At 49.7% G+C, this 22,500-nt stretch overlaps 2 protein-coding genes across 2 annotated transcripts in view; one reads left to right on the top strand and one right to left on the bottom strand.

The window, feature by feature from the left end:
* The window catches only part of hdac3 (histone deacetylase 3), an 8,701-nt gene extending 1,786 nt beyond the window's left edge, over positions 1 to 6,915 (top strand). Inside the window, exons 3-15 of the mRNA XM_056600034.1 lie at positions 422 to 564; positions 725 to 806; positions 1,243 to 1,299; positions 1,683 to 1,738; positions 1,900 to 2,033; positions 2,305 to 2,385; positions 2,843 to 2,916; positions 3,329 to 3,393; positions 3,733 to 3,822; positions 4,095 to 4,153; positions 4,445 to 4,524; positions 5,088 to 5,245; positions 5,854 to 6,915. Coding sequence (XP_056456009.1) covers positions 422 to 564; positions 725 to 806; positions 1,243 to 1,299; positions 1,683 to 1,738; positions 1,900 to 2,033; positions 2,305 to 2,385; positions 2,843 to 2,916; positions 3,329 to 3,393; positions 3,733 to 3,822; positions 4,095 to 4,153; positions 4,445 to 4,524; positions 5,088 to 5,245; positions 5,854 to 5,923 — 1,149 coding nt within the window. The 3' untranslated portion in view covers positions 5,924 to 6,915. The remainder of the gene's footprint in view (positions 1 to 421; positions 565 to 724; positions 807 to 1,242; positions 1,300 to 1,682; positions 1,739 to 1,899; positions 2,034 to 2,304; positions 2,386 to 2,842; positions 2,917 to 3,328; positions 3,394 to 3,732; positions 3,823 to 4,094; positions 4,154 to 4,444; positions 4,525 to 5,087; positions 5,246 to 5,853) is intronic.
* Positions 6,916 to 7,679: 764 nt separating this feature from the next.
* The window catches only part of myot (myotilin), a 32,249-nt gene continuing 17,428 nt past the window's right edge, over positions 7,680 to 22,500 (bottom strand). The window contains exons 9-19 of the mRNA XM_056600035.1: positions 21,900 to 22,095; positions 20,998 to 21,648; positions 20,042 to 20,721; positions 18,634 to 18,784; positions 18,352 to 18,453; positions 16,588 to 16,625; positions 15,941 to 16,082; positions 14,794 to 15,001; positions 12,184 to 12,349; positions 11,564 to 11,697; positions 7,680 to 9,477 (exon numbers count right to left, since the gene is read on the bottom strand). Coding sequence (XP_056456010.1) covers positions 9,335 to 9,477; positions 11,564 to 11,697; positions 12,184 to 12,349; positions 14,794 to 15,001; positions 15,941 to 16,082; positions 16,588 to 16,625; positions 18,352 to 18,453; positions 18,634 to 18,784; positions 20,042 to 20,721; positions 20,998 to 21,648; positions 21,900 to 22,095 — 2,611 coding nt within the window. The 3' untranslated portion in view covers positions 7,680 to 9,334. The remainder of the gene's footprint in view (positions 9,478 to 11,563; positions 11,698 to 12,183; positions 12,350 to 14,793; positions 15,002 to 15,940; positions 16,083 to 16,587; positions 16,626 to 18,351; positions 18,454 to 18,633; positions 18,785 to 20,041; positions 20,722 to 20,997; positions 21,649 to 21,899; positions 22,096 to 22,500) is intronic.

Genomic DNA, 22,500 nt, shown 5'->3' with positions numbered 1-22,500 from the left:
GTTGTTTAGCACTGCTGATTTATTCATTGTATTTTATTATTATTACAAATCAGGAGTCAAAGCGCTGTCACACACAGCTCAGTGAATCGTTATGGTCAACACATTAGTGGGGCCTGTCTTGGTCAACTGCGGGACCATAATGCCAGACATATACAATACACAGCATACATGTGTCCACTTGGACGTTTGAAGATGATGATCGTGCTTTTGCCAAAGGTGATGCTTTGATCAAGAAAAGTGGCTTCTTAAAAAAAGTCAGGCTAAAATGAATTAAAGCAGATATTGTTGCATTGCATGATAGTCAAATCTCACAGATAGTTAATCACTTCTTATAATTGTAGCTTCAACAGGTGAGTAATTGTGTTGTAATAGTGGGTAACAGTCAGACAGATGTGGTCATTCATTCCGTCTCGGTTCCCAGGTGTTCAAGCCGTACAAGGCCTCTCAACACGACATGTGCCGCTTCCACTCAGAGGACTACATTGACTTCCTGCAGAAGGTCAGCCCCAACAACATGCAGGGCTTCACCAAGAGCCTGAACACCTTCAACGTCGGTGACGACTGGTACGCTCACTCCCTTCAGTCTCAACATTTAACCTTCATTTTTTATTCATGATTTGCCTTTTTTTTTAAATTCATTTGCAATTCAAAGGTGCCTACAAGTGGTTTTGTAAATTGTCAAAAGAGACACACTTCACATTTGTGTGTGTGTGTGTGTGTTTAGTCCTGTGTTTCCAGGCCTCTTTGAGTTCTGTTCCAGATACACAGGAGCATCATTACAAGGAGCTACGCAGCTCAACCACAAGGTAAACCTCCCCTCGACCACCCAGAAAAACAGAAATCATCTTTCCATCTCCCTGAATGACTTCTACAGCTCGCAATGCTTGAGTTGAGCAAACCCAACCTCTCATATATTCATTTAGCAGACACATCTATACAAAGACACTTCCATGTGTTGACATTCAACGCATACAATCCTTATTAGGCAAACAACAAATTAAATTGCTTGCTTGACCAAATCAGACCTGTGGCAGATATTGGAGTCTGGGATATTGGAGAGCATTCCTCCATCGTCAGAGCTCCAAAGTGGATCATGTGTTCAGATATTTCCATGGTCCGCCGTGGAAGTCAAGGGGAAACAGTTCAGAGCCATTTCTCCATCCATTCTGCAAATCCAATCAAAATCACAATAAGTTTCCGGAGTACGTGTTCACGATGTGTTCTTGTCTCGCCTTTCTTCAGATCTGTGACATTGCCATCAACTGGGCCGGGGGGCTGCATCATGCTAAGAAGTTTGAGGTAAGTCCTCACTCTGGTCCTCACTCTGACCCTTATTTTTCAAGGATACTAAACACACATATCTACTCCACAAGGAGAAGTGCCACTGATCTGGTGTTCAGATTTAGATGTTGCGTGGGAAAGGGCTATTTTTACATTCAGCCGCGTTTTCAAGGAACGGGTTACCTGCTAGTATGAAGACAATTGTTTCTCTTTTCAGTTTTAAACAGTCTTAGAGAAATGGTTGAGCAGCAGACGCTCATAGGGTTGTTTACTATTGTGTCTCTTTTATAGATTGTTTTAAAATGTATATTCATATGAACTGTGAAGGTGTGATAGTCATATCAACCTGCCAGGCGCTTTAACGCATTAAGGTATCCAAATCTCCCCGTTTCTAATTTCAGGCTTCAGGGTTTTGCTACGTCAACGATATCGTCATCAGCATCCTGGAGTTACTCAAGTACGTGGGCGAGTTGTTGAGGAAATGTTTCCCTCTTTTGTGTGTGTGTTGATGCAGATATGTTTAAGGTCATTAAGTGAGAACGGCCAATTTGCCAATTTTATAATGGTTTTATTTAAGTGTGGGGGTTCTAACATTGTGTCTGTCTGCATGTGTTGTAGGTACCACCCTAGGGTGCTCTACATAGACATCGACATTCACCATGGCGACGGCGTACAGGAAGCCTTCTACCTGACCGACCGCGTCATGACCGTGTCCTTCCACAAGTACGGGAACTACTTCTTCCCTGGCACAGGTATGTTCCCGCCCTCAGATATTACCGAATTAATTCCTGTTTAATTTTTTATTTTTTATTATCACAACATTGCTATTGAACTTTGGGCGAACCTTGAATATGTTACGGATTGATCAAGAATCTTTTGTTAAATATTCCAAAATATGTATTATTTTCTTTATTTTTTTCAGATTCTCATTAAAAAAATAAAAGATTTTCCTGATGTTTATTTGAAAATTTACCTGTGGTGTTGAGTGTGTATTAATGTGTGTTGCATCATGCGGTTGATCAGGTGACATGTACGAAGTGGGCGCCGAAAGCGGCCGCTACTATTGCCTCAACGTCCCCCTCCGAGACGGCATCGACGACCAGAGTGAGTCCCCAACCTTGAGCTGCTGGGCTTTCACTTTCACTTTCACTTTCCCTCCAAACCACTGCATCCAGCACCTTCTGTTACTACAACCAGATAGTATAGCTCAAGTTCAAGTTCATTTTAGAGCCCATTCATTGAAAACAACAACAGTTGACCAAAGTGCCATACATTTCAACTATCTAGTTATAAAACAAACAAATAAAATAAAAACAATTAGACGCACAAAAAAGGACACGGTAGACAATAATATAACCTACATGGAGGTAAATGCAATAGAATATGAATGAGCTTTTAGGAAGGATTTGAAAAGTGGCAGGTCTGACCTCTTCAGTGGTGTTACCTTATAGCTGTTGTCCGATAGAATTGGATTGGATTTAACTTAACCCTGATTTATAATGCCTTTCTCTTCATATGCGTGCGTGACTCTATATCTGTCATGTGTATGTTTGTCCACTAGGCTACAGACAACTATTCCAGCCGGTCATCAAGCAGGTTGTCGATTTCTACCAGCCCACATGCATAGTTCTGCAGGTGAGTCTCAATACCAAACTCAAACACTGCTTTTGTTTACCTTGATGGGGTGTTCACTGATGACCACTGAGGCCGTATTGGCCCGCCATGCAGAGTGCAAGGGGATGGATGGACTTACAGTGACGGTGTCTAGTCTTGTTCTGCGGCTCTGTTCACCACGTGGCTCTTGTGGAGGGTCCTGCTTTGGGGCTTCTTCAATGCCCTGCTTGTCCACATTTTTGTGAAAATAGCTTTACGTGATAACATGTATTCATCATGGCAGCTCGAAAACCATATTTTCAAATTCATTTTCAGGCGGTTCCTGTAAAGAAACCATCTATCTTTTCTTTTTGGGGGATTAATAGTAAGGGATATTATGAATTAATTATTAATTCCTCGAGTAAACGAATGCTGTGTCACCTCTTTCTTCCAGTGTGGAGCCGATTCTCTGGGCTGTGATCGACTGGGCTGCTTCAACCTCAGTATACGAGGACACGGGTAAGATGTCGCCTTCACCTGATCACACAGACCTCACGCAAACTCAAACACCTCATAATGTGTCTATAACATGTACATTTAGCAGACGCTTTTATACAAAGCGACTTACAACCATTAATACACAATCACACAGTGATGGCCGAGAGTCAACATGCAGGGCGACAGCCAGCTCGTCGGGTACAAGGAGCCGGGGGTCAAACTAGCAATCTTCCAGTTACATTAAATTCCATGAAGCCAATACATCAGCATGCTCTCATGACGAATGTTAACCCATTAGTGTGTGTGAGTTAAACCATACGTGTGTGTAAGTTAACCCATACGTGTGTGTTTGTTCCACAGGGAGTGTGTGGAGTTTGTGAAGAGCTTTGGCATTCCTCTGTTGGTGCTGGGTGGCGGAGGCTACACCGTCAGGAACGTAGCGCGCTGTTGGTGGGTACTCAGGGACCACTACGGAAATAAGCCTTTATTTTTATATTTTTATATATTTTTTTTTTTATTATGTCATCCCTGACTATTTACGTATTTTAATTAGAGTGCTGTTTCAAAAATAGTCAAATAAAATCCATCCATCAATCAATCAATCAGCCCATGACCACACACACACACGCACACACACGCACACATGCGCACACACACGCATAACCCTAATGTCCAGCAATCAAGCGGCGTGATTTCTAACGGGTTGTTCTGGCGCCTTCCAGGACCTACGAGACGTCGCTGCTGGTCGACGAGCCCATCAGTGATGAGCTGCCTTATAGCGGTGAGAGAACCCTTCCTGTCAGGTCCAATGGACCTATCGCTAAGCCCCTCCCATCAAACGCAGCCGACCAATGACGATAGTCTATCAACCAACTACGGGGCGGGGGCGGAGAATGAAAATTATCCATTGCTAATATATTTGCATAACTCACTTTTTTAGTATATAGTTTATTGTATAATAAAAAAAAAAGGTTGTTTTTTTAAAAATACCTTAGTTGTCCCGTTGATGTCTCCTCATACCTCTACCAAACTCATATCATGGCTTTTATACTTCAACCCTTCTCTCCACCAGAGTACTTTGAGTACTTTGCTCCCGACTTCACCCTTCACCCAGACGTCAGCACCAGGATAGAGAACCAGAACACCAGACAGGTAACCACGACGACACCCTTTCACCCCGGGATAACCCTTTTAAAACGGACACACGGCCTTGTTCTCAAACTCAACGACCCTGTGTCGTTGCTGTCAGAAACACCAATATATCGCTGTCAATACAGTAAGGATATTCATAGAAACATGTGCAAAGCACTAACAATCACTAGGTTGACTCATTCCCCGTATAAAACAAATGTCTGAGTGGTGAAGCTCCCTCCGGCCCGGCCTGTTGGGAAAACGAGTCGAGTTCTAGATAGAGATGTGTAGAACATTCAAATGAGGCTATTGAAATGTTAGTGTTTAGACTTTCGATCTGCAATTGTGTAACACAAGACAAATTGTAAAGCAAAATATGCATTAAGCCTATAGAACACAAAAATGACTGTGTGTGTGTGCGTGTGTGTGTCTTTGCGTCCGTCTGTGTGTGTGTGTGTGTGTGTGTGTGTGTGTGTGTGTGTGTGTGTGTGTGTGTGTGTGTGTGTGTGTGTGTGTGTGTGTGTGTGTGTGTGTGTGTGTGTGTGTGTGTGTGTGTGTGTGTGTGCGCTCGCCCCCCCCCCCAGTACCTGGAGCAGATCCGGCAGACGGTGTTTGAGAACCTGAAGATGCTGAACCACGCCCCCAGCGTGCAGATCCACGACGTCCCCAACGACCTGCTGAGCTACGACCGCACGGACGAGCCCGACCCCGACGAGAGGGGGGCCGAGGACGGCTACAGCAGGTACACACACCTACGCTGTACTGTACTGTATTATACTGTACTACACTATACTACAATGTACTGTACTATATTATACTGTACTACACTACAATGTACTAGACTAGACTACACTATACTATATTATACTGTACTACACTATACTATACTACAATGTACTATACTAGACTACACTATACTATACTATACTGTACTACACTATACTATACTACAATGTACTATACTAGACTACACTATACTATATTATACTGTACTACACTATACTATACTACAATGTACTACTAGACTACACTATACTATACTATATTATACTGTACTACACTATACTATACTACACTATACTATAATATATTATACTGTACTACACTATACTACAATGTACTATACTATACTACACTACTATATAATACAAATAAAAATCCCTACTTCCTAAAGGCCTGAAGTCTATTTCAGACCTGGAGATTCAAAACATAATCTCGAAGAGCGTTAAAAGTTAATTAACGTTCTGGTATCGCTAGAGATTCATTGCAGTTAGTTGAGGAATGCCCAGAGGTCCCAGCTGTGTCCTCACGTCCCCCCTCATGCCCCCCCCCCCCCCCCGTGACCCCCAGACCCGAGGCTGCCGGCGAGTTCTACGACGGCGACCACGACAACGACAAAGAGAGCGACGTGGAGATCTGACCCGGGACAGACGGACACCTGTCCACCTCTTCCACCTCCCCCACTCGCTCCCTCGCTCAATCCATCCATCCTCCTCCTCCTCCTCCTACCACAACCCCCGAAGACGCACCCTCTGCGAGGGCCCCTGGCGTACCGTCAGACGCCATGTGGACCCGCCATCGGCCCCGTTCACCTAGAGGCCATCTTGGTTCTGAACGCTATCTTGGGGAATAGAGGGCAGATCCACGATCACCCAGATAGGGTTTAGAACCAGAATCGAGTCAAGATGGCCGCTAGGTAAATATGGCCCATTTCCGAGACACCTCTAAAGCTCTTGCCCTTGGGTCATCCCCTGTGGGCGTGTCCATGGTTAGGACACGCCCTCATGTGATTCAGTCCACATGACCTCTGGGGGTCAACATAGGGGCCCCTTTGAACCGGTCAGGGTTCACCACCAGCGACCCACGTTGTGTATTGTATTGTTTTCATCGTCACACACATTGTAAGGATGTTTTGTCCGGCACCCTGCTGCCACTGAGGTGTAAGGGTGATTCCTTCCAGACCTTGGTTAAAGCGTTCGCGTCCTAAATGGATCTTGTTGTTGTGGGCTTAATGTAGATGCTGGAATTTGTGTTGGCAGGTCTGTATCTTTCCCAAATTAGACAATTAGGAAATGAGCAACAAGAGATATTTTCATTCGAGCCCTTCCCCCAGCCCTGGCTGCATCGCCCCCGTGGCTGGGGGCGTGGCTGTTGGGCTGGGAGGGGTCAATGTGCTACTTAGCTGTGGATCATGTGGTTACTAACTGGACTTTATTCCGGGCCCAAGCCAACAGTGAAGCAGGACGGTGGCCACAGTGGAAAGTCTTTTTTCTATCGTCTGAACTCCACAGGCCTGGTGGATTTTTAGTCCTGCAGGTTAAATGTGTTGTTTTTGTTTTTTATACATTGATGCTTTTAATAAAAAAAATATAACCCTTGAATGATTGATTCCCCTTGCTTTACACATTATGCATGCATTATATACGTTATTTATTTTTCATTTTATTGCCTTAGGTGGTTTTGGGAACAAACATAAACGCTGTGCGACACAAGCCTGCAAGAGTAAGCTTCAGCTTAAACATAGGTCAGAGTACAAGTGCACACAGAAAGATGACATTTTGCTTGACAATAGCAGTACTGTATTACTTATGGATAGTCACCTTAGTGTTTATTAAAGAACTCTTGAGCTTTTGATAGATTTTCCTTTCCACAATCCAGCCCGGGCCAATTAAGGACAAGCATAGCACCTGAGGAACAGATGGAGAAGCAGGGCTTCAATAGCCCTGCTTCTCCACTCATTCGGGGCTCTCCCAGCCCTGGGGCTCCTGTACGGAGAGACCGGTCCTCGTGGGTGACGGGATTCCACCCACGGGGGATAAGACCGTCGATTCCTCCCAGGTTTTTTCGTTGTTGTATTGTTTTCCATATGAGACTTTGTTTAATTTAGGATTAAACATGCCTTTTTGGCTTTTTGCCAGCTATGTTGTGCCCTGTTTGGGAGGAGGTGATTCGCTCACTCTGCCGGGTTGCCAAAATGTCTATATATAAACTTGAGTACCCATATCTGTTTTAAAACACATTTACACTAGCTTTTATTTAACTACACAACAATCTCAGTTCTGGTCATCGAGGTATTGGTGGTATAATGTACAACTTACAAGACACACACACACACACACACACACACACACCTTTTCTGTATGTAACCAAGCGGATGACACCCTTCCAATTCGACCCTGATTCAATGTTCGTGTCCCCTCTGGGATGGTCGCGAGTTTCTCTTTGCCTTCATGAATGACAGGACAATAACCCTGTCAGTGTCAGAGTTTACACGCATCCTCAAGGACCAGCAAGAAAAGTGAGTCACTGAGTGTCAAACTTGCAAAATGGAGGACCTGGCTGCCTTTATATCACAAGCCCATGAAGCACATATATTCAAGTGCAATATATTCAGGAATGCCTCCTCTCTGCCACACATTGTGACCTTCCTCCCCCACAAGACCCACGAGTCCTGCATGTGGATGCTTAGAAAGAGAGACGCATTGATGGACCTGAGGTCATAAAGGACTTTATTCCTCATTCATCCAGTGGAATATCAACCTGTTACACAACAAACAATACATTAGGAGGATACACACAATACTATCTGAAGAAAATCAACCTCTCACAACCAAAGCCAAGGCCCATGTTCCCAAATGCCTTTTGAAAAAACATATTTTGTTGAACCGTACAAGTATATTCTCATGAACATTTTATAGAGAAAACCAGGTGGCACCTTTTCTGTTTTTGTTCACTAACTGGCTTTAACAACTGGAACTAGCAATGCTGGTTAACATGAATGCACTCACACACAAAGCTAATAATAAATACACTCTGAGGCTCATGGGGAGTTTGGCTTCGGCTTAATAAAACAGCTTCTGACATGAACCCCTTCAGTCTCGAGCTTGGATTGAAGCTGGTTAGAGTTTGGCAAGTCTAAACCTGTTTGACCTTTGACCTTCCCTCCGTTTTCATATTCTCACTAGTAGAGGCCTAGATTTTTGCACCAAAGTTCAATGAGTAAAAGCTTCTTCATTCATCCTAGCCATTTCCAGACCTGGATCTCACAGTTATGTCCCAATGCAGTTGTCACTTATACTCCAAATAAATAACCTTTTCACTTGCTGTTTCAGTTCCAGTTTGCACACACTATGAGGATCCTGAATCAAACCGATGTGGAGTATTAGGCAGCATGCAAACTGGAACTAACAGCCTTTCCTGGGAGCCTAATGAAAGGGATTTTCTTTCACCGTTTGAGGAAAATATTTTCTTATTATTACTCGTTCAATTTCTGTGATGCCACTGTGAATTCAGCTCTCCCTCCTTCAAGGAACCACAGCAGCAGCTGTAGTTCAAACACAAGTTAACGCACCGTTTGACAGCATTATCATTAGAGTCAAGCACTGACAAGGGCAGTAGAACAGAGAGAAACACTAATGGAGGCAGAGAAAGGCAGAGAACCAGGACTAAAGTGCAGGGTGGAGACAGAGGCCGAGGGAGGGTCGACTGAGATATTACGGCAGTGTTGGATTACGGGTAGTTGTACCTTCCTTTTTTCTCAACGAGAATAAAACGATTACTAACACAGGGACAGATAGCGGCATCAAAACATGTATCAAACATGACCAGCCAGAAAAATAGAAGCTAAGAGTTCAAGACATAGACACAGTAATATATCCAGGGCACTTCACCATAACGAAAACCTTATTCCTTCGAATCCCACCCTGAGCATCTAAAGAAACAAACCAGTAGACCGGGGCCTCCCACTAACAGGTAGCTCTGTGCCTGACTGGGATGCTAGCCCCTCTGAGGACCCTCGAGGGGGGGGGGACCCTACAGGCGGTCTGGGGACCTAGAGCTCCTCGCTCTCGTACAGCGGGGCGTTGTGTTGGGCCGGGGGGGCCGCAGCGGGCGGGGCCAGGGGACTCAAGGAGCTGAGTAGTTTCAGGGTTTTGGAGCCAGGGGGCGCTGTCTTCATGGGTTGGGTCGTCCGGGCTAGGGGCAGCGAGGAGGCGAGAGAGAGAGAGAGAGAGAGAGAGAGAGAGAGAGAGAGAGAGAGAGAGAGAGAGGGGAAGACACATGTGAGAATGATGCAGCAGCACTACCTGTAGCTATCTAGTGGTTCTGTTCTCTGTGATCCTGGGAGCCGATCCCAAGGAAAGGTGTCGTCGACAACGCGGCATGTGGCTCAGGACTCGGAGGTAGGGCGGGTTGGCTGGTAACCGGATGGTTGCTAATTTGATCCCAGAGTCCTCCTGGCTGAGTGTCAAGGTGTCCCTGAGCAAGATACTCCACCCTGACTGATCACGAGAAGCTGGCTGTCGCCTTGCGTGGCTGACACCACCGTTGGTGTGTGAATGTGTGAATGAATGGGTGAATGTTGTGAAATATTGTAAAGCGCCCTTGAGTGGCCACTGGTAAGAAAAGCGCTATATACTAAATGCAGTCCATTTACCCTCAACCCATACCACCGAGAGAGAGCAAGGGAGAAGGAGAAGTGGATGTTAAAATGTAGAAGCCTAAATGTGAAGGATTAACAGTATCACCATCAACAACAGTGAGTCACATCTACGCCTGAACCGAAGCAGGGTGTAGAGTGCAGGCACACTTTGTGAGCACTAGGGTATCATGGATCGGTGTGTTTGCCAGTGCCGTTGCCATGGTGACTATGTCCCTGCAGATAGAGGCCAGGAGAGGCGCGGTGGAGACGGTTGCTCCGTACTGTGACCGCTTGGTTCTGCTGTGAGACGAGCTCCAGCCAAACATTCCTCTGGTGCCAGGGTCTAAAAATAAGGGCCTTCCTCTCTCTCGCTCTCGCTCTTTCTCTCTCGCTCTTTCTCTCTCTCTCTCTCTCTCTCTCTCTCTCTCTCTCTCTCTCTCTCTCTCTCTCTCTCTCTCTCTCTCGCTCGCTCTCGCTCTCACGCTCTCACGCTCTCTCTCTCTCTCTCTGCCTTGAGCCCGGCCTGTGTAAAGCACTGCTCTCTGGGTGGGAATCCTTTCAAACATTTACAGGATATTGGTTCTGGAGAGAGCCATATGTGGCTGAGAGATAGAGAGAGAGAGAGAGAGAGGGAGAGAGGGAGAGAGAGAGAGAGAGAGGGAGAGAGAGAGAGAGAGAGAGGGAGGGAGGGAGGGAGGGAGGGAGAGGGAGCGAGAGAGAGAGGGAGAGGGAGCGAGAGAGGGAGAGAGAGAGAGAGAGAGGGAGGGAGAGAGAGAGAGAGAGAGAGAGAGAGAGAGAGGGAGAGAGAAGGGGGAGAGAGAGAGAGAGAGAGAGAGAGAGAGAGAGAGAGAGAGAGAGAGAGGGAGAGGGAGAGGGAGAGGGAGAGAGCGAGAGCGAGAGCGAGGCAGACAGATTGACAGAGACAGAGACAGGGAGAGAGACAGACAGTGTGACAGAGACCGAGAGACAGAAACAGAGAGGGGGCGAGACAGAGAATTATAAGGCCTAGCCAGCTCCGGTTACACGTCCATGGCAGCGCCATCAAGGCCACATGGACCCCAGGCAGCAGCGGCTCAGCGCGGTCAGGGATTCATACGTTCACTCGGCCGTGTGGAGCGCTGGCTCCCATCTGTTGTTGACTCTGTGGCCCCCGTCACCGTGGAAACCAGTGTGCAAGCTCAAACGGAGCAGAGAGAGCAGGGCTTGTCGATGTTGTGTCGCTGTGTCTCTGTGTCTCTCTCTCCCTCTCTCTCCCTGTCACTCTCTCTCCTTGTCTCTCTCTCTCTCTCTCTCTCTCTCTCTCTCTCTCTCTCTCTCTCTCTCTCTCTCTCTCTCTCTCTCTCTCTCTCCCCCTCTCTCCCTCTGTGACCACTGAACCATCGAGGCTCAAGGGTTAATATTAGGACTGATCAAAAGTCCTCTACTGATACCACTCCTACCATTCATATCCCTACTGGAGGAAGGCTCTACTTTAATAAATGACAATGCCCCACAATGCATCATATCACTTAAAAGTAAGCCGTGAATTTGTCTCTCTCTTTTTGCACAGTTTTGTGTTTCTTGCAGTGTGTGTGTGAGTGTGAGTGTGTGTGTGTGTGTGTGTGTGTGTGTGTGTGTGTGTGTGTGTGTGTGTGTACTCACTGCTTACGTCCAGCCTGGCATTGCACGTGGACATGCCCGCCTCGTTGATGGCGGAGAGGGTGTACCAGCCAGCGTCCGCCTTGGTCAGCCTCTCCAGGAGCAAGCACTGCCTGCCTGAGCCGTCCTGGTACAGGCTGGGGGACAGGGGGAGACGGGGGGAGACATGGGGGAGACAGGGGATCAGGTGAAAGACCCCCAGAGCCGGGAGGGCTAACCCCAGCCTCCCGCCCTGGCTCTGGAACCAACCTGCCCCCCCCCCCCCCTTATCCTCCCTGGTCCCTGATTGGATCGCATCCTTCCTCACCTCTCCACTGGGAGAGGCAGTTTGGGGTCGGTGTTAAGCCCTGCAGTGCTACACACTGGAGCAGGATGAGGTGTTCTATTCCCTGACCTCTATGTTCGCTATGTCACCCGCTTTGGGGGTCCAGAATAGCGTGGTATAAATGCAATGGATTGTTATGCTATTATTATCTGTGCAGAGAAGGCCCAGCCGCCTCAGGGCTCCATAGGGACCGGCACCATGACCTCACTGCACCTCACGACCCGGAGGTGAACTCAGGTGGCGGCGGGGGGGCGGGGGGGAGGGGGGGGGGGGGGGGGGGGGGGGGGGGGTCACCCACCTCATGCGTTGGGGGTCGATGCGCAGCATGTCCTTGTCCTTCTTCCAGTGGAGCTGGGGCGGAGGCGAGGCGTCCACCTTGCACTCCAGGCGCACGGTGTCGCCCTCCACGGCCCGCGAGTTCTGCATCCTCTGGGTGAAGGTGGGCGGGCGCAGCAGCTCCTGGGCTGTGGGGGGGGGGGGGGGGGGGGGATGCCGGGTTGATCAAACAGTTAGGGTGATGCCGAGTAACACTGAGTGACACCAGGTGGACTGCAGGGTTATTTAAACACTGTTAGGGTGGCGTCGAATAACAGTGCGTCCCATCGAGCAGCCCAGTAGCTCCCAGTAGCTCCCAGTAGCTCCTTGGGAGCTACTGGGAGCTATGGGAGCTATTGGGCTGCACGGGGACCAAAGGGTTATTCGAACACACTTAGGGTAACGTTCAATAACCCTACGGTTCTCCGAGCAGCCCAGTGGCTCCCTCAAACAGACGGATGACGTCGAATAACCCTTCTGTCCTTTAAGTACCCCAGGGGGCCGTGCCCTCGTCTTCCACTCCCCACGTTAGAGATCGGTTTGGATCCAATGTGCGTTTAGGGGGGAGCAGTGGACGCCCCGAAACCAAAGCTGGTGTTTTGGGTTCGAACAAAGCGGGGGGGAAAAGTGGAGCGAGGGACGAGGCTGGAATAGTAGCGGCGTGGTTAGCAACGGCTTGGTGAGCAGCGGATTGGTTAGGAGTGGATTGGTTAGCAGCGGATTGGTTAGGAGTGGATTGGTTAGCAGCGGAATGGTTAGGAGTGGATTGGTTAGCAACGGATTGGTTAGGAGTGGATTGGTTAGCAGCGGATTGGTTAGCAGTGGATTGGTTAGCAGCGGATTGGTTAGGAGTGGATTGGTTAGCAGCGGATTGGTTAGGAGTGGATTGGTTAGCAGCGGATTGGTTAGGAGTGGATTGATTAGCAACGGATTGGTTAGCAGCGCTCGGGGAGCTTTGGCCCCGGGCTCGGAGGGCGAGGGCAGGATTAAAGGGGAGCTATTGAGCGGAACGGAAATAGAACCCCGAAAGGTCAGCGGACCGACGAAAAACAAAGGGGACAGACCAAACAAACTCCCCCTCCCGTCAGGACCCCCCAGCAGAACACACGTCAACCCAGGGCTGGAGTGGGACTCACTTTCAGCCCGGGAGTGACATGATGACGCAGACAGGCCCACCCCAATTGGAGGGAGCGGGTGGGGGTGCGTATACTATGTACGAGCCACTCAACATTGAAACCCTGTACTTGGCACAGCTGTCGTTCCTCCAAAACCAACACAAATAAATTGACAAATTGCAAAAAACGCTCTGCAAAAATAGACGTGGTTGCGTCGTTTAACAGCTTGTGTGTGTGTCTGGTGTGTTCATACGGGGGAGACAATGAGTGAGAGGCTGCGGCCTGCGGAGGCACAGCTCAGGCTGGCCGGACGCCGGCGCAGCAAGGATCTTTTATAAATTCAATATTTTCTGCCCGCGATAATCAGCCCGGCGGCCCCGGGACTTTGACGGCCCACCGGGAATTCTCCCTACCCCCCAATTACCACCCCGTTACTCTCTCCATCCCAGCCGGGCCAGGGGGAGCCCGCTTCTTCTGCTTCTTCTTGATGAGGAACTGTGACTCTATTTATTGAGCGGCTCCTTGAAGCTGCCTCACAGCTTCCTTCCTATTTTACTACGTTCACTTCGAACAAATCAAATTTAAATTACTTAATAAGCGGCACATTAAGGATGTGTTTTCAGTGGTTGTATCCGTAAGCAGAAGGGTTAAGCAAGTGATAAAATATCTAACACACATAAAAACTAAATTAGAATGGGAATCAGAAAGCTCTGCAATCTCGTGTTTTATCTGCTCTGGCATAGTGTCTGGACCCCTGCCCCCCCCCCCCCCCCCCGCTCAGAGGGGGTCCTGGCCCGGATCAGGCCAATCACAACGGTTTATTTAATAAGGGGCGGCTCTTACACCATAAGCAGCGAGCTACAGGAGCACCCGAGAGGCGTTCTGCTCTGCGCCCGTTTATAACACCCCTGTGGAAGTCCAAAATTAACTGTGAGGATCCAAACTAACAATTAGTCTGGCGATATCAGGCTGATATTTATAGCAATAAATATATATATATATTGAATTAGAATTATGAATTAGATGAGATGAATCATAATTATTATAATAAATAGAATAGTTATATATACATATAACAAGGGACAGGTGTCAGGTGTCCCTGAGCAAGACACCCTAACCTTAACTGCTCCTGACGAGCTGGCTGTTGCCCTGCATGGCTGACTCTCTCTCTCTCTCTCTCTCTCTCTCTCTCTCTCTCTCTCTCTCTCTCTTTCTCTCTCTCTCTCTCTCTCTCTCTCTCTCTCTCTCTCTCTCTCTCTCTCTCTCTCTCTCTCTCTCTCTCTCTCTCTCTCTCTCTCTCTCTCTCCCTCTCTCCCTCTCTCATTATCTTCCTCTCCCCCCTTCTCTCTCTCTCTCTCCCCCGGTGTGGTCGTTGTGTGAACGTGTGTATGAAGTCCCTTTGTATAAACGTGTCTGCTGAAGGCCCTCAATGTAAACGTTTCAACCCGCGGCGGCGGCGGCGGCGGAGTCAGGCTCACCGATGACGTCCAGCCTCATGGTGAAGCGGCTCTCCCCGGCACGGTTACGGGCCACGCACTCGTAGACGCCGGCGTGGTGCACGGTCACGATCTCGATGATGAAGGAGTGCATGCCCTTCTCGCACACCAGCATCTTGTGGTAGTCGTCCGGCCGGATGGCCTTCCCGTCCAGGTACCAGGACACGTCCGGGCTGGGGAGCCCGCCCACCTGGTGGGGGTGGGGATGGGGGGGTGGGGGGGGAGAGGTCAGGGGTGACTCGAGGGACTCATGTGCCATGCATCACCCTCGGGGTCCTACATACCGGTTGTGGTGTTACATTTACCTTTAGGTTTGACTGAAGCCCCCTTTTGTTATCCAGGCAGTCCTCTAACTGTATCAGGCACTTAATCCCAGATCAAACCCACGCTGATAGGCCATAAATGTTGTCGTATGTTGTTGTAATGTTATGATAAATGTATGTATTTTTAAATGGAGCTGCTGGGATGCAAGACATTTGTCTTGCATCCCAGCAGCTCCATTTAAAAATAATAAGTTAATAAGTTAATTTGTCAGAATAAAAAGAAACATCAGATATATTGCTGTGGGTACACTAAGGATGTTCAATGAACCAAGTGGCAAGCAATTACAATCGCTTGGTTAACCTGTTCCCCGTCTACAACGAAGATTGATCAGCTCAGATGCTACACAATGCTATGTCCCTATCCACCCACGCGTATACACACCCTCACTATGTAAAGGGCTTTGGGGCGCTTGAAAGGCGCTATATGAATGGAATGAATTGCCTTTTAAAGGAGGACTTCGAGGTTTGTGTAGAGGTTGTCAGTGGAGTCGTAATGACGGAATGAACTGGAAGAGATGGCTTTCTTCTGCTGCTTTACAACAGCAGCCCCTTAGAGGTTAACATGCTGGGATATTTAATGAAAGCGGCTGCTAAATGAGCAAGAGCAATAAAGTGAACTAGGATGAGCGGGGGAGCCTATGGTACACACAGGCTGCTAGCTCCCAACACACGCCCTGTTGGAGGGCGGCAGTTGTTTGCACTGAAGTGTGTATGTGTGTGCGCGTGTGTGTGTGCGTGTGTGTGTGCGTGTGTGTGTGTGTGTGGGTGCGTGCGTGTGCGTTTTGTGGCTGTGTGTTTGTGCCTACTTTATAGTCGATCCTGCAGAAGCGTCCCTCCTCCACCGTGAGGTCGGAGGGGATCTGAAGGAATCGCGGCAGGTAGCATTTCTCCTGGATGGCCGACCCCTCGCCCGCCCCTCGCTCGTCCGCCCCCGAGTGGTGCTTCCCCCTATGATCACACAGTGAGGGGGGGTTGGGGGGAGAGAGAGAGAGAGAGGGAGAGAGAGAGAGAGAGAATAGAGGCTTGTTAGTTTAAAAAGGGAGCGTGATGACATCATCAGGGAGAGCAGAGGAAGCATGCATTCATAATTATCATTGATGACTGCCTCTGAATAAGAGGGCTCACAATAGACTCACCCAGTGGGCAGATTAGGTGGGCACACACACGCACGCACAAACGCACGCGCACCCACACACCCCCTTGCCTCTCATTAAATGACTGGGGGGACTATTTGTGTATCGACTGTATAATGAGTAAAATATCTCTATTGGGCAATTAGAATCTAATGGGTAAGGGAATATTTATTTTAAACATAATTAACTGAATACTTTCATTTATTTCAAAACCTTTTTGATACTGAAAACATTTCCTTTTATTATCATGATCATCCCTATTACTTCAATGTTCACATAACATTTCTCGCATATTTTGATGTTGTGTGCAGTAAGTTTACCATAGTCCTCCTGTGTGTCGTCCCTCTTGCTGCTCTGGCTGGAAAACAGGAAACATGGCAACCGTCAAACCTGGTCAGTCCTCTGTGCCATCGGTTCAAAGCCAAAGCATCCATACAGAGCTGGGGTCTGCAGCCTTCACTGTCAGAAGGGCCATGTCTGGTCCCTCTCCCACAAATTAAATGGGATCTGGAGCCACAGAACAAATTCTACCCCTAAACTGAAGATAACAAACCGTATAACGCGTCATATGTAGGTAAACTAAATATAATATAACTAATAGCCTTTTTTGTATAGCCTAGTTTGTTGCATTTATGAAATTCTAAGTTTGAGGATGTGCTTTGTTATGCCTACATGCGTCTGTGTGTTTGTGTGTGTGTGTGTGTGTGTGTGTGTGTGTGTGTGTGTGTGTGTGTGTGTGTGTGTGTGTGTGTGTGTGTGTGTGTGTGTGTGTGTGTGTGTGTGTGTGTGTGTGTGTGTGTGTGTGTGCGTGTGAGTGTTTGTATGTGTGAAAGACATACTGAGCTGCTCAGCTGTGTGACAGAAGAATTGAAATGGCCTTGGACAGACATGTGCTGGATAGTTTGTGTGTGTGTGTCTGTGTGATTGTGTTTGCGTATGTGTGCGTGTGTTCCACAACAATATTCAGGGTGGGGAATCCATTCTCAGAAACTAGTATACAAATAGCAACAAATAAACCATGGCTAAAAAGATTACTATGCAAATCTGTGTGTGTGTGTGTGTGTGTGTGTGTGTGTGTGTGTGTGTGTGTGTGTGTGTGTGTGTGTGTGTGAGAGTGTGTTTGTGTGTGTGTGTGGGGGGGGGGTGTGCATCTATGTGTGTGTGTGTGTGTGTGTGTGTGTGTGTGTGTGTGTGTGTGTGTGTGTGTGTGTGTGTGTGTGTGTGTTTGTCTGTGCGTGCGTGCGTGCGTGCGTGCGTGCGTGCGTGTGTGTGTATGTGTGTGTGTGTGTGTGTGTGTGTGTGTGTGTGGGTGTGTGTGTGTGAGGGCCCCATAGAGAGGTGTCCTCATCATTAGCGCAGAGCTCTGCATGACAACAGGAAGGTTTCCTGACAAACCAGCCCTTCATTTGTGTTCACAGTCTCAAACAAATGTGGACAGTTACAAAAAACAGATAGCAGAAGACAGTTATTTTTAGAGCTACATTGAAAATATGATGCGATTATGAAAAGAATAATGGCATATTACGTTGCAAAGACTAATGGTATTCAATTAGATGAATCATTATCCATTGACAGTGAGAACATTTTCTTTGAATATGCTAAAAAGATGCTCAAAAGTGTCTCTTTTCAACAGTGTTTACGCTCCACAAGCAGTTGAGCAACAATTAACAAAAACTAAACTGGAATTGGCAGACATCAGTGGAATAAGAAGGCACTAGGTAGGCCTACAAGAGGTTACCTCTTAAAAATAAAAAAAGTGCTGTAGGTAAGATATAAACGCTATCATTTTAGTCAAATTTGTTAGAAATAGCATAGCTCTCCATCAGGTATAAGTTACTGAACTGTGCTGTGAGAGTATCTGTCACTCATCCCTACCTGTCAATCACAGGTCAGTGAAACACAACAGTTCAGAGAGGGTGGAGGAACGGAGGAGTGGAGAGGAAGAGAAAGGGGACGAGCTAGGGAGGGGACGTCTTTTGGAATGTTTTTATTTCGAAGGCTTGCTATTTTGCTCTCACTCTCTTCGCGACTCTCCCATCATACCTTCGGCACTTTGGAAGAGGCCAGTAATATAAGGTCCATACCTGGTCCGGCTGTCCGTCTGCAAAGTCGTCTTGGTCAAACATATCTGAGGCGTTGTCTGGCCCAAGCAGCCGGCGTGCCATGCGCTCTTCATAGGACAGTTTCTGAGAGCAGAAAAAAACACTTCGCTGTTACTCTCAGTGTATCAAACACACCATGAAACACACACATCAGAGTGCCGCACTACCACAGTGAAGACTCAAGTGCATTACCAAGCACTTGAATGTGCTTGGTAATGCTTAGAAATTGGCATCCCAAAACAAGACACACACACACACACACACCTGGCTGCCCCTCCTCCGAGCCTCCTTGGAGCGCAGCTTCTTCTCCAGGTCCTGGATCAGGGCGTCCTTGGAGCCCTGGATGTCCTCGTCCGTGGAGCGGGAGGAGGGCCGCGGGGGGGGCAGCGCCTTCCTCAGGATGGGCTTGGGAAGACTGGGGCCGAGAGAGGGAGAGAGAGGGGGGAGAGGTGGAGAGAGGGGGGAGAGAGAGGGGGGAGAGGGAGAGAGAGAGAGGGGGGGGGAGAGGGAGAGAGGGGGGGGAGAGGTGGAGAGAGGGGGGAGAGGGAGAGAGAGAGAGGGGGGGGGAGAGGGAGAGAGGGGGGGGGCGAGGGAGAGAGAGGGGGGAGAGGGAGAGAGAGAGAGCGAGAGAGAGAGAGAGAGAAAAAGAGAGAGAGAGAGAGAGAGAGAGAGAGAGAGAGAGAGAGAGAGAGAGAGAGGGGGGTCGAGGGAGAGAGGGGGGGCGAGAGGGGGGGGTGAGGGAGTGAGAGGGGGGAGAGAGAGTGGAGAGAGAGAGAGAGAGAGAGAGAGGAGAGAGAGAGAGAGAGAGAGAGAGAGAGAGAGAGAGAGAGAGAGAGAGAGAGAGAGAGAGAGAGGGAGGGAGGAGAGGGAAAGAGAGAGAGAGAGAGTTAACATATCATATTAGTCAGAGTAGGGTAAATGCAGGATAAATAGTAGAGATTGAGGTGACTTAAGGGGGTCGATTAAGCGAATACAAGAATGATAAAGACCTTAATGAGTAAACATTGACTAAAATCTTACTCCAGGGAGAGCAACATCTCCAGTTAAATCTAGGGTATTGAATTTTTAATTGGAGCGTAATACATTTTTAATTGGTATGGCCTAAAACAAATTAATTACGATCAGAATGAGTGATTGCTTTGTGTGTTGCTGTCATGCATTACTTATAATCAAAAGAGATAAGTGTGGGATTAATAAAATAACAAACAATCCATCCGCCACTAAAGAGTCTGTGTTTAAGCTCTCTTAAATATGCTGTAGGTCATATCTGAGAGTTGTAGAGAGGGAAAGAGAGAGAGAGAGAGAGAGAGAGAGAGAGAGAGAGAGAGAGAGAGAGAGAGGGAGCAGAAAAGAGCGGGAAGGGGCCAAAGTTGCCAAACATCCAAAAAGGCATCCCCTCTCTCGCTTCCTCCCTCCTTATGTTTTCAACCATTGAGAAGTGTTGCATTTCCGCATCAGTGTTTGAGAAACCAGATGGATTCCCTAAACCAATCAGTGAGGATGTTCCATGATTGGTCAGAAACAAGCCAATCGCGGTCTAAAATAGTTGCCTCAAATCCCTCAGAGCTCCGGAGCTCCAGAACATGGGCATGGGTGAAGCCATGCGTGTGTGTGGGTTGTCCCCAGGTGTAGCGTGGTGTGGAGTCGGGGGCTGGGGGCCCCTGCTACTCACGTGGCGGGCGTGGCCTTGTAGCTGGGGGGGAGGGACACGGCGGCGGGCATCCCCCGGTTCTGGTTCACGCCAGGGGGCGGGGCCTGGGCCGGAGCCGGGACGATGGGGGCGAAGGGGGAGCGGGGGAGGGAGGGGGAGAGGCCGGGCAGCTGCTGGGGCTGGGCGTGGCCGGGGGAGTGGGCATGGCCGGGGGAGTGGGCGTGGCCTGGGGAGTGGGCGTGGCCGGGGGGGTACAGGGGGCCGGAGAGGGGCAGCGGGGAGCGGGCGGGGGAGCGAGGGATGCCGGAGCCCGGGGGGGCCAGCTTGGAGAAGGCGGAGGAGGAGCCCTGGGAGGGCAGCACGGAACAGAGGTAGGCCCGGGCGTCAGGGTTGGCGGGCAGGGAGGCGCTGCCCAGCCCCGTGGCACTGGGAGCGCTGGGAACGCTGGGGGTCAGGGTGATGGTGGAGCGCATGGGCGTGCGGGGGAGGGAGGTCGGGGAGGGGAGGGAGGAGGAGGGGGAGGTGGGGGGAGGGAGGTAAGAGGGAGGAGAGGGGGGAGGAGGAGCAGAGATGGAGACGGAGGAGGAGTGGACAGGGGGAGGGGGGGGGGGAGGGGCAGCAGCCACGGCGGGGGGGGAGGTGGGGGAGGTGGGGGAGCTGAGGCCGGAGGAGGAAGGGGAGGACTTCCTCGTCCCGTTTGCCTGGGAGTCGGCCAGCAGATGGAACTGGGACTGGTTCTGGGAGAGGGACTGTGTCTTGGACTGCGAGACGGACTGGGAGTGGGACTGGGCCTGAGAGTGGGACTGGGATTGGGAGAGGGCCTGGGAGTGGGACTGGGATTGGGAGAGGGCCTGGGAGTGGGACTGGGATTGGGAGAGGGCCTGGGAGTGGGACTGGGATTGGGAGAGGGACTGGGATTGGGAGAGGGCCTGGGAGTGGGACTGGGATTGGGAGAGGGACTGGGATTGGGAGAGGGCCTGGGAGTGGGACTGGGATTGGGAGAGGGCCTGGGAGTGGGACTGGGATTGGGAGAGGGCCTGGGAGTGGGACTGGGATTGGGAGAGGGCCTGGGAGTGGGACTGGGATTGGGAGAGGGACTGAGCCTGGGAGTGAGACTGGGAGTGAGACTGGGACTGGGAGAGGGACTGGGCCTGAGCCTGGGAGAGGGACTGGGACTGGGAGAGGGACTGGGCCTGAGCCTGGGAGTGAGAGTGGGACTGGGAGAGGGACTGGGCCTGAGCCTGGGAGTAGGCCTGGCTCTGGGAGTGGGACTGGTCCATCGTCTGGCTGCGGGACATGGTCATCTGGGAGTTCTGGTTGGAGAGCATCCTGGACTGGGCCAGGGTCTCGGCCAAGGCATCAGGGCTGCCGGGGGCCTGGCCGGGGGCCTGGCCGGGGCTGTAGGAGGCCGGGCTGCAGGGGCCCTGGCTAGGGCTGCAGGGGTCCTGGCTGGGGCTGCTGGGGGGCAGGCTCTGGGAGCGCTCATAGCTGGGCGCCTGGAAGCTGGGCTGCGACTGGATGAAGTGGCGCGGCCGCTCGTAGTTGAAGCCGCTGGGGGGGAAGGCGCTGGGCTTGAAGGTGGGCAGGTCGGACAGGTTCATGCTGTCGGCTCCTGGGTGGGAAGGGGACTGGTGGGGGCAGAGGAACCGGCACGTCATCACAGGCATCGGGTCAACGTGAAACACGACTGGGTCAGAATAGGTAACATGGACGCTGGCCGGGTCCTCAACGTTATCACAAATTAAAATGTTGCCAACGTATGATCCATCTGTGTTTCAACATAGAGAGCAGCTGACACATGAATGTATTGACATAAAAAAGGTTTTAAATATGAAAATATGACGTTTTTCTGCTTCTGGGACATCACAACCTCACGTACGTTGAAACTGATCTTGCTGGGGCTGAAGAGTTTGGGCGCGGGGGCCTGCGGAGGGGGAGTGGGCGAGCGGGTCAGGGGGGTGTCCTCAGGTGACCTTTGACCCTCTGAGCTCAGCAGGCTCTCCTCCGCGCTGTACAAGAAGGGCTCCTGGGGCGAGGAGGGCTCCAGGGGAGAGGGGTTGGCCTGCTCAGGGAAGCTGTGGAGACAAGGGACCACATGAGGAGCTCTTCACACTGATCTGGGGTCTGCTTGGGGCTACTGGCTCTCAAACATTCGTTCATCAGTCCCTCCAGAAAAACGTGATTATGCGATCGCATAATTCACCGCATAAATTGCCGATTTACGCTCAAAATACGTGGGGCTTGCATGATTTCATAATCCCTGCATTTTCGTTGCAAAAAAGTCACAAAAATGTGCGATTACTTCACACAAGAGCAGCCATTTCCCCCTGTTGCCATGGGAACGTTAAGAATTGATGTAATTACGCGACTTGAACATCATCAAAAAGCTGCATTTTTCGCAAGTTCCCGCATTTTTGCGCAAGTTCTCGCAATTTGTGCAAGTTCCTGCAATTTCTTTTCATAAAATTGCATAAATATGC

This window comes from Gadus chalcogrammus, chromosome 10, assembly GCF_026213295.1.
Source record: "Gadus chalcogrammus isolate NIFS_2021 chromosome 10, NIFS_Gcha_1.0, whole genome shotgun sequence".
In the NCBI taxonomy this organism is placed as follows: domain Eukaryota; kingdom Metazoa; phylum Chordata; class Actinopteri; order Gadiformes; family Gadidae; genus Gadus; species Gadus chalcogrammus.
The sequence above is the reverse complement of the archived record's forward strand: the minus strand, read 5'-3'. Positions and strand labels throughout refer to the sequence as shown.